This window comes from Sceloporus undulatus, chromosome 6 (assembly GCF_019175285.1).
Source record: "Sceloporus undulatus isolate JIND9_A2432 ecotype Alabama chromosome 6, SceUnd_v1.1, whole genome shotgun sequence".
Taxonomy (NCBI): Eukaryota; Metazoa; Chordata; class Lepidosauria; order Squamata; family Phrynosomatidae; genus Sceloporus; species Sceloporus undulatus.
The window spans coordinates 104,187,448-104,199,022 of record NC_056527.1 but is presented as its reverse complement, the minus strand read 5'-3'; the positions used below and the strand labels follow the sequence as shown (position 1 = coordinate 104,199,022).

Sequence of the window (11,575 nt, the reverse complement as noted above, 5' to 3'; positions counted from 1 at the left end):
TAATGCCTTACTGGGTAAAAAGAGAAAATTGGGCTAGTTTGGGAGTCCAACGGTAGGAAGTATAGTCTAGCTGTTTACTTTTGTGGAACAGGTGGCTCCAAGATGGATTAGGAACATGGATTATCCAGTTTGCTATACTTCATGGTTCTTGTACCCTCATATGTCAGATTCTGGTTTGGCAAAGCCAATATCTCATCAAGCAGATATTTAGGGCTGAGAAACATACGACAGTAAATGTGGACTTTAATTCCAAAATTAGGATTCTCACTGCCTATCTCATTTTAAAAAAAATTAAATCAGCAGCCACAAAAATGGATGGAGCTTGCCCATACCTGGAGCACGGCTGTGAGGTAAAAGGTGATTTTTGTTTGTTTGCTTGCTTGCTTGTTTTACTAACTCTTGTTGATGCCACTGCAGATACTGTATAAATAGCAGCAAACAGGGATATAACAGGAGCAAAGAGCAGTGTTGGTGGGCAACTTTCATTGGAAAAATAAGACAAGGAAAAGGTTAAACTCCTCTCCTGATCCAAATCAGGAGTCCCAATGACTGCTTTTATTTGATTGAAAAAAAAACAAGCAGAAGGAAAATCCTAATTCTAGGGGTCAAAGTTATGTTTGGCTGCACATATAGTTTTACCCTGTCTACCATACAATATTTCTGACCAGGCAAGTATGAGAACAATGTTCCTCTTACCCTAACCATTTGAAGTGTCAGAAAGGGTTCACTCACAAGGGTAGCACACCTATCTCACGCTTAGAACAGCATACAGAACAACTTCTAGAGCCTAAAATATAATTTGTTTTTTTCCCTTTACCCCAAATCACTCACAGTTCATTTCTCTCTTTTTTGCCCCCAACCCACAAAATGACTCAGCCTAAATCTGGGGGTGAAAGATGAGGAGGTACATCAGCCTCCTGCATTTGTACTTACCTTCTCTTCAGCTGCATGGGTGTCTACCTGTTCAATGGAGGTCACAGTTTTCTCTGAGAAAATCATATCACCTGTACGGTTATCAGTCACCTGCAGATATTAAAAGAATAGCATGGAGAATGAGTGAGACCGTGGGATGCATAGATGAGCAGTTAGGCTTTTGGGGGCAGTCCAGCATTTTGGAGTGAAGGGCAGGAACCACAGCTGCTGACAAGTACTCCCTTGTAGCTAAGATGTCACATGGCTGTGGGGATGTATGATTTGGCTTTCCATGAAGGGTTCAATAGCACTATGAATCCATAGGTGAAGTCACTTTGGTGGTGGTACTGTAGCAGAGCTTGGAAAATTAATTTTTTACATCCCTCAACCAGCCTGGTCACTGTAGATTCCCACATTCCCACAGTGTTGTGTAAACCATGACATGGAGATGTCATTTTCTGTGGGAACCATACCACCATTTGAATAATCTCTTAAGCCTGGTTTACACCATGGCTACTTTCAAGCCCTCAACAAAGGGCTGAAGAGATCAAAAAGACATGTATAATTTCAGAATGCAGACAGTGATTACATTATAGCTCACTCACTTTGTCAATTTCATGGTGGCTGTACACAGTGGCATTCCCCACCTTCTTATTGTGCTTTTCCTCATTGTGGTAGTTTAAGGGTAGCTTGCTGATGTCCACAGACGTCTCAAACTTGTCTGTTGTGCCTAGAACTTCCTATAAAGGACAAAGAATTATCTTTCCTCATGATGAAGAATAGAAAGTGAACAGAGAAAATTATTTTTATTTTTCTCCCTGTATCATAATCATAGTACTTAGATCACTTAACTAAAATGCTGGGCATCAGTTTCAGTACTGACAAAAGGCAGTACATCATCAAACAAAGGTCATGTTTATGCATCATAGGAAGGCATAATTTATGTTAGCTATGAATAGTCATGTTAGTCATGTTCGTCATATAGATAACCAAACAAATTAGTATATTTTTCAAGACTCATTTTTTTCTCTCCTGCTGCTTTTGCCAGCTTCTGTTTCAAGGTGGACAGCTGGAGAAACAAACCAAAGAAGCCACAGTTCTAGATATGATGGTTTAAATGAGCCAGAACGTATAAGCCAACAACATACATAACTTTTTATCATGTTTTGTTATGGCTTGCTTGCAAACTGTGTTTTGTTTGCAGGGAGGAAGTTAGATATAACAAAATACCAGGACTTGGCATAACACAAATTTATGTTGTTACATTCAAAGCCTGATTTAATTGTTTATCAAATATATGGTTGCATTTAAAATCATTCGGATTTTGTGTACATGTTAAATACCACCCCTAATGGGTCTTCTTCACAGGACTGGGATTATGGAATTGCAGGATTGGATCTTTGAATTGGAGAGGTTTTAACACTTTCCCCTGTGCTGCTCCGCACCTCTATTTGCTGTGGCTATTTTCTGTTTATTACAATTGCAGCTTTCCTCATGAGCCAGACAGCAATATTTGTCAGGTGTGTAGAATTAAAATGTAACAAAATTATTTAGAAGTTGAATAAACACAGTAAGTTTATACTCTTTTTAGCCCATGGAAAGTTTTTCATATGTCTACAAATAGGTGTTTATTGATTACACTTATTATACTTCATCTTTGCTCTAGCAAATTTAAAGACAGCATACATGGATTTCCTCCTCACTTTATCCTCATAACAGCCGATGTAGGTTAGACTGAAAACGGAGTGACTGATCCCAGGTCAGAGATAGCTCAGTAGAGACCTGAACATGAGTCTCTCAGGTCCCAATCCAACAGTGTAACCACACTAGCTTAAGAAATAAATAATGCATTTTGAAAGAACCCACGCAAACACATTTGAAGATTAGCCACCAAGAATGCCAGTTGATGAAGCTCTGCAGTCCTAATAACAGACACATAGCTGTAAATTTTATCAAAGGAGTCCCAAAAGGTGAGAAGGAGAGTCCCTTGAGCATAAAGATCTCTTTCAGAAGTACAGTTGGCCTAGAGCTTATCTGCAGTTTCCATGAGAAGTATAACAGTTAAGGAATTTATAACCAGTGTGATTTCTGCAGTACACAGGATGCAGGTAAAACAAACTGCAAGTCAAAAGACCATATGCTACAACTGAAAAGAAGAGCAGATTTGATGCAGTTTTTAAATTTTACAGCTTAGTTGTCATTAGGTAACTCATGTCCCCACATATATGGGTTCTTTAAGAGGAGAGATTTGTTTGTGAATAAATTAGAGAAATCAAAATGTTGTGTTTGTAGTTGAAAGCTGGCAATTAGTCCTCTTCTGAATATCCAATGAGTCAGTGCTTAGATGCTGTCATGCCACATGCACTTCCTTTTCCAAGGGGTCAATAAATACCATCTATGTATCCAAAACATAGAACTGTCTGCTATGCAAAGGAAAGAGAACTAAAAGCTTATACCGGGGAGAGGAGGAAAGAAAATAAATACAGGAAGGATACTACTATGGAAGGGCTGAGGATATAAATTCTATTACACATATATTATATTAGCTTGAATGTGAAAAAAAATCAATGAACTCTCCCTAGGATAGCCAGAAGTATTGTTTCTCACAAGCTTCCCCACTTCTTTTAAAGTATGTATTTCTTTCTTTTGGACACCTTAGCTTTCTAGAACATTACTGATGTGCATAGTATGTGAGCATGCCTCTATTTATGCGGCGAAGTGCATCAGACCCCCCACCACCACCACCCTCTGCCATTCCTTACCTGGCTCTTTGCAATCATGTTGCTAAAGTCCTGGAACAGTCTCTCCACACTGGAGGGCAAGAAGGCAGCAGATGCAGTGCCCTCCTTCTGCAGAGCTGTCAGGCACCATAATCCCCACACCAGTGGGAGCAGCGGCATCTTGGCCCGATTTCCCATTCTGTGGCTGCCCCAGCCAGACCTGCGCAAAAGACAGAAGCCCAAGGAAAGATCATCACAGTGAGAGGGAGGCTGGAAGCACCGCCTCTGCTGTCAGATTTCCATGCCTTCCTCATGCTCAGACATCCCCAAAAAGCATCCCTCCATCCTTTCATCCCAGCATGGTGCAGATAGTTCATTTTAGATCTTTGCCTTAATGGCATTTCAGGCAAAGGTATATTTTCAGCTGTATAGCACACAATTACCATTTCACTTATCGCCTGCTCCTGCATTTTATGTCTTAACACTGGCTTTTATATTTCTGATATGTTAAGCAACAACCAATTTTGTTAAAAAATAAATACTAACTGCACCTGAATCATAGAACTGAGGTCTTCCAATTCTATGGTTAATGGGCACTTTGTGAACAAATTGAAATCATAGCACCATCATGAGAACAAAAGGGATAAAAAGGAGTACTGTTGCCCTGATGCTAAACATATCTAAAGAGCTTAACTGTTGGTGCTGGCTCTGTTTTCTTTCTAGTGACAAATTAAAACATTCCAGACCACCTTTGTTGTTGTTGTGTGCCTACAAGACAGACCTCTTCCAATGAGCTTATCCACCTAATCCCTTATAAAACATATTTTACCTCTTTGTTCTAGACTGAAACATCTCTCTCCTCTTTTGCTTTGATAATATCGTTTTAACTGTGATCTATTTTTATATTTTATTGTACTACATTGTTGTTTTTATTGTTGTGAATTGTACTTGTATATTGTATATTGATATTGGGTTGTAATCCTGCCTCGATCCCCCTGGGAGAGGTGGGAAAATATTATTATTATTATTATTATTATTATTATTATTATTATTATTATTATTATTATTATTTCTGACTTAATGGCAACCCAAAGGCAAACCCTATCAAAGGGTTTTCTTTTTGCAGAGAGATCTTACAGCACCTTTGAGACTAACTGAAAGAAAGAAGTTGGCAGAATGAGCTTTCCGACAAGGTTCAGTCAGAAGAGGTTGGCCATTGCTTTCCCCTGAGGCTGAGAACTTGTGACTTCCCCAATGTCACCCACCCAGTGGGTTTCATGGTGAAGTGGGGAATCTAACCCCAGTCTCCAGAGACATGTCCACCACTCAAACCACTACATCACTCTGGCTCTGTTTTCTTTCCAGTGATAAATTCAAACATTCCAGACCATCTTAACTGACAACAGAAACAACATACTTAACAAAATGTAGGCCTGTAACTCTAAGATCATCATTTTCTTTTTCTTCTCCTATAGGATTTTCAACAACTTTGTCTGATGGAAGAGACCAGTAGAGTTTTGAAAGCTTGCAGGATGCATTTTGTGCTTTTTTGGCCCACTAAAGGTATCACTGATTTTTTGAATGTTGAACATTATTGTCAAACATTCCTGTTCGCTTAGACAACTTGGGGAGAATTCTGATATTTTGAGTTTGAAATAAATTTATAGTCTAGCTGTTAATAGACTGGCTACTCTTTATTTTCTCATTTTGATTAATGAGTTGTATGTTTCTGCTTACTTTTTGCTGGAGGGTGGTTGGAATAGTTTTATGTTCCATGTATTGAGATGAAGGATCAGTATAGAAAAAATATAATAAAATAATAAAAAATATTTTGCATGGGAATAAGCAGCTGAAGGCCATTTTAGAAAAGATTTATTATATTTTACATGTAAAGAAATAATAAAATGGCCACCTCTAACAATGTTACATGCTTTCCTGGCCACCTCCTAGGCTTTTTTTAAATAAGAGGGTAAGGATGCTGTAGCAGTAAGGGCTGACAGTAAGGGCTGTTCAACAGTGGAACACACTCCCTTCTTTGGAGGTCTTTAAACAGAGGCAGGATGGCCATCTGTTGGGGATGCTTTGATTGTGAGTTTCTGCCAGAGGGTTGAACTAGATAGCCCTTGTGGTCTCTTCCAACTTTATGATTCTAGCAAAAAGTGTCGGCCTCATAGCAATGCAGGTGAGCCTATTGCCTCCATCACTTACCCACCCTCTTAAGTGGTCATTTGAGGCCATGCCAGCAATCCAGTCCTCATTACACCACTTTCTAATCCTGCTACATGATAATCAATTTATCAGGATTTAAACTCATTTGAGATGTGGTGCTAGAGAGGAGTGCTGAGGATACCATGGATGGCCAAAAAGACAAACAAATAGGTCTTAGAACAGATCAACCCTGAATTTTCCCTGGAAGCCAAGATTAATACATTCACGCTGTTGTAGGTTTTTTGTGGGTTTTTTGGGCTATGTGGCCATGTTCTACAAACCCACAAAAAACTATGGATGTCGGCCATTAAAGCCTTTGACTTCATGATGTTGTACTTTGGCCACAACATGAGAAGGCATGAATCACTGAAAAAGACAATAATGCTAGGAAAGTTACAAGGAAATAGAAAGAGAGGAGGACCCCCAGGCCAGGTTAAACTCAATCAGGGAGATATCATTGACCTAAACCTGCAACAGCTGGGCAGAGCAGTTAAGGATAGGGAGAGTTGGAGATGTCTCACCAACAGAATTACCATGAGTCGAGATCAACTCAAAGGCAGTTAACAAATACTGTAAATAGTGCTGGCTTTGCCCATAATCTACTCAAACTGATTTTGTAACCACCACCCCTCCACTCACAGTGGCTTCTCATGCACCATAGCCCCTTCTTCATACCTTGCTCGGGCGTGCCCCTTCTTACACCTCCAGATTGCTAACCAGCCTATAGCCCCCACATCGGAACACTAGTGAGTCAGTCAGTTTCTACCAAGGTGCTGATTGAAAAATAGGTTCTGATTCCAGAACCTACTGGCATCACTGTGCACCTGTTTCTACACAGAACCATACTGCAGAGAAAGGGAGATAATGGTGTACCATGTGTCTTCAAACACAAACATAGCACAACCAAGAACAAAGGGCACATCCAGTCTGATTGAAAAGTCCCAGATTTTGTTCCTCTTTCTGATTTGAATAAACCAACCTGGGGAGCTAGTAGAAGAAGTCTATGATCATACCAGGAGTTGGCAGAAAATATTCTAGGATAAAACGTGTATAGATCTCCAAAATAAAATCAGAACAGGAACAAAATCAGGGACAGTGTGGATGTGCCCTCAAAGGCAACAAGCCAGTTCTTGCCATGTAACCCCTACTGGCAGCAGGACTTTTGTCTTTTGTAATGTTAACATATCTTAATTGCCTATTCCCAGGCCAAGCCATTCCAAAATATTTCGCATTACAAAGGGACCAGGAAAATCCACACTTTTCCCCAGTGGACTATAAGGATTGCATCTAAAGTAAGGGGTAGAGTGGGGAGGGGGAGAAGATGGGAGAACTATGCTGAGTCCTGCCTCATCTATACCACAGCCCAGTGCCATCCTAAATCATTAAGCCAGTACAGTACTAGAAGGAGTGGGGAGAAGACCAACCTTTAATAAAGTAATTGGAAACAATGTCAGAATTAGAATCTAAATCCCCTTTGAATCAAAATGTTTCCGTCTCTGTCAACAACAGAGGAGTAGTGAAGGAGGGCATTCAAAGCCTCAGTGCCATCACCAAAAAAGCTGTCTTTAACTCACTTGCTTGACCTTTTGTATTGATGTCACAAGGAACATTAGCCAGGACCTAAAATGGTGGTTCTCAAGCTTTGATCCTCCAGATGTTTTGGACTTCAGATTCCTCTTGGATATATTGACTGGGGCTTCTCAGAGCTCAAGGCCAAAAAATGCTGAAAACACTGGCAAATCGATATAGGGACAGCAGGATGTCCTCCAGATATGTTAGGGATGTAGCTTCCATAATCCAACATGGCTGGAGGGCAACCTAATTGGAGAAGGGTGGCATATGTTTTGTGGGGGGGGGCTTTCTGGTCACCCCTCAACTTATAGTGACCCCATGAATTTCATAGGGTTTTCTTGGGCAAGGAATACTCCATCCAAGGTTTTCAAAGCTTAGCTTTCAAAAGATGGGATCTGGTGCCTTTCAAGAATTTAGGCCATTATTATTATTATTATTATTATTATGCTTTATTTATATAGCGCTGTACATGCAAACAATAAAACATATAAAAGTAAACCTGCCCAAGCCGTCCATTCTTAGAAATAATAGCATAATACATACTGTATAAATAATACATAACAATACAGGAAGGGGTTCAGTAAAATAAGGCAGGCAACAAATTTAAAAGGTCAAATAACAAATAATAGTCACGCAATGCATGACATACCATTAGAGTTACACAAACTAATTAAATGGTATGGGATGCAATACTTGTCTAGGAACCTTGATGGGTTGCCAGTCGATCTGCACAGTAAGTGCAGGAGGAACCAGCTGGGTCTAGTGCTGTGACTTTCACAGCAACTTTCTCTGCAGAAGCCAGCAGGTGACGGTGTTCACAGCACATCTGGAAATCAATGTGCCTTTAAAAGCAGAGGTGCAGATTATAGTCAACAAGTTGCAAGCCAAAGCTTGAAAGGAAGTTAGTATGTCATTATTGATTTTCTGCACCACACAGGCATAATTTTATTTATTTAATTTTATTTATTTATTTAATATACCACCCCTCTTGAGTGTTTAATGTATTATAACATGCCTTTTTCTCGAAGGCATTCAGAAAACCACTGGTGGCAGCCAGCTGAGCAGCTGCATCACTAAAGACAATGTTATTATTGTTCTTCAAGTCTTTTCCTACTTATGACAACCCTATCAGGGTGTTTTCTTGGTAAGATTTGTTCAGAGGAACTATGGCAAAAAGTGTAATTCTTCCATGACACCATTAGGTGGTGACCTAGGAGTGAAGTGAAAAAGTGATACTCATATTGTCCCAACCATCCACTATATTTAAATGTCAGGAAATATTTATTCCCTCCTCCGGAAAGTGTGTGTGTGCATATATGAGCAGGAACAGAGATCACGTCATTCAAAACTGTTGTGGTAATATTCATATAGTAGATCACTAGCCAAAGAATGAAAATACTCTTGGAGGGAAACTTCTAGATCACTTGTTATTTCACTTGCCAAGCTCTTTATTGTCCAAATTCCTAAAAAGTCAGCTTGAGTGTCTCTGAATAAGTATGTGTCTCCTATCCTGAAGAAGAAAAGCTCAAATAATTTCTCTCATTAAACCAATAACAAAAGGGCTCTTGAATATGTGCAGACTGTTCCACCTTTCCAACGGTGTGTTTCCTTATTTAACATAGTGGTTTGGGTGTTGGACTATGACTCTGGAGACCAGGGTTCGAATCCCACCTTGGACATGAAAACCACTGGGTAACCTTGGAAAGTCACATGCTCTCAGCCTCAGGGGAAGGCAATGGCAAACCTCCTCTGAACAAATCTTGCCAAGAAAATTCCATGATGGGGCCTTAGTGTCCATAATCAGAAACAACTTGAAGGTACACAGCAACAACAATACAATACAATGTTCAGAAACAACAGTAAAATTCACAGATCATGATATTTTGATTAGAAAACTGATTAAACTGGTGGGAAACCCATGTTCAAGGAGTCATCATCAACAGCTGTGCTTCAAGCTAGAGGGAAGTCTCAGGTGGAATGCCACAATGTTCTGTCCTGGAGCTGACACTCTTCAATATTTTTATGAATGACTTGGATGATGAGGTGGAGAAAATCTTTACTACACTTGCAGATGATACAAAACTGGGAGGGGTAGTTAACACATTGGAAGATAATAACAGAATTCAAAATGTCCCTTGATAAGCTAGAAAACTGGACGGAAACAAAATTCAGCAAAGGCAAATGGAAAATTTTACATTTAGGCCACAAAACCAAACAAACACTTATAGAATGGAGGATATTTCACTTAGCAGCAGAAGATATCAAAATGATCCTAGGATTACTGTTGATCATAGGTTGAACATGGCCCAGCACTTATGGGTTGATGCAAAGAAGGCAAATAATATTTTAGCCTCTGTTAAGAGAACAGTGGTTTCCAAGATAAGGGAAGTAATAGTCCCACTAAATTCTGCACTAGTCAGGCCTCATCTGGAGTACTAAAATCAGTTCTGGACTCCTCATTTTAGGAAGGCTATAGACAAGTTGGAGCTGGTTCAGAAAATAGTAATGAAGAAGAGGTATGGAAAACAAAGCATATGAGGAAAAGTTGAGGGATTTGGACATGTTCAACCTTGAGAAGGGAAGACTGAGCACTCTTTAAATACCCAAAGGACAGTCAGAGAGGAAGGTGCAGGATGGTTTTCTGCTTTCCCAGAAAGCAGGATTATATCTAATGGTTTTAAGTTACATGACTGAGGCTAGATTTTGATTGAACAACAGAAGGAACTTCTTGACAGTAAAAGCTGATCAACAGTGGAACCAGTTATGTAGAGAGGTGGTGGGGTCTCTTTCTTCTCAGGTATCTTAAAAAAGATGCTAGATAGCTACTTGCTGCAGATGCTGTAGCTGGATTTTTTACACTGAGCAGAAGCGTGGAGTTGATGGGCTGTGGAGTCCCTTCCAACTCTACAATTCAATGCTAAAGCAGGCTTTTTAAAATGAGTTTCGATCCCACCTGTTTGACTGAATCCTAAAACTTGCCTGGGCTTTCAAAGGCTTTTGCAATTTTATTTCTGGTCTCTCCACTATAGCAATATTTATAGTGTGCCTGGAAGGACTCCCAAAGCTATTTATTTTGTTCTTGCTTTTACTCTAAGACTTCATTCCTAAATTAATTCCTTCTCTGTTGTAACTCCTACCCTGTGGAATGGTCTCCTCGATGAAATTAGGCAGGAAGCCAGTACTGAGTGTTTCCGCCACTGGCATTTTCCTGTTCATTTTTCTAACTGTTAACTCCATCAGCTTCCCCTGATTTTTAATGATGGGATTTTTTAAAACTGCTTTTAATTTTTTACCATTTTCTCCTTTTAGCTACTCTTATATTGTATCTGTTTTTAATGTGAACCACCTTGGGATTTTTAAAAATGAAGAGAGATATACGAAAAACAGGGATGGATGAGAAATGTGGTTTTGATAAATTCAAGCAACTATTTTGCTTTTCTCACAATCTTGGAGGGAACAATAAATTGAAATTTTCAGTATCAACTGGGAAAGCTTTCAATGCAGTGAGTTAAGTTAAATGGTGATTTAATATAAACAACACTTGTGTTTTTCTTTCTTCTAACTTTAATGGAGTTGGATTAGATTTATATTTATTTATTTTTGTTTAATAATAAACACATCCACACTTTCCTGGTAATTTCCTGTCTTTGTAGGTAAGCAATACATGATTAACTTCTGCTATTTGTTTCTACAAATAGTTTTATGGGTTTTTTTTATAATGGCTGGTTTTATAAAAGGGGGCTCAGAAAAATTTATGGAGGGCAGTTTTATCAATAAGTACTGGTCAAGGTTAGCCCTAACATTAGGCAGAGTCAGGAGGCAGCTTTGTGCAGATCTTAAATGCTGTGAAAGGAGGCTGGCACCTGCTCCTTCTGGCCACGGGGTTACTGGAAGATTGTCAAAGTCCTGCAAATCTAACATCCATTTGTAACACAAAAAGATATACTTGTCCCTCCACATTCACTGGGATTAGGGGCACAGGACTCCCGTGAATGTGGAAAACCCACAAATAATAAAAACACTATGTTTTTTAGCCGAGGGAACACCTCTCTAGGAATCTCTAGGTCCTCCAGTGCAGTTCTGTGGTCAACATCTGCCAGACATTGATCACAGAATTGCTCTGGAGGAGCTACAAAGGCCTAGTAGAGTGTTCTCTCTAGGAA

General features: G+C 39.5%; 1 protein-coding gene across 2 annotated transcripts in view; it reads right to left on the bottom strand.

The window, feature by feature from the left end:
* Positions 1-11,575, bottom strand: part of DKKL1 (dickkopf like acrosomal protein 1) — a 44,933-nt gene that overhangs the window by 7,121 nt on the left and 26,237 nt on the right. For both annotated transcript variants that reach the window (XM_042474481.1, XM_042474482.1), the window contains exons 2-4: positions 3,675-3,852; positions 1,518-1,652; positions 934-1,023 (exon numbers count right to left, since the gene is read on the bottom strand). In XM_042474481.1, the coding sequence (XP_042330415.1) occupies positions 934-1,023; positions 1,518-1,652; positions 3,675-3,830 (381 nt within the window). In that variant the 5' untranslated portion in view covers positions 3,831-3,852. The remainder of the gene's footprint in view (positions 1-933; positions 1,024-1,517; positions 1,653-3,674; positions 3,853-11,575) is intronic.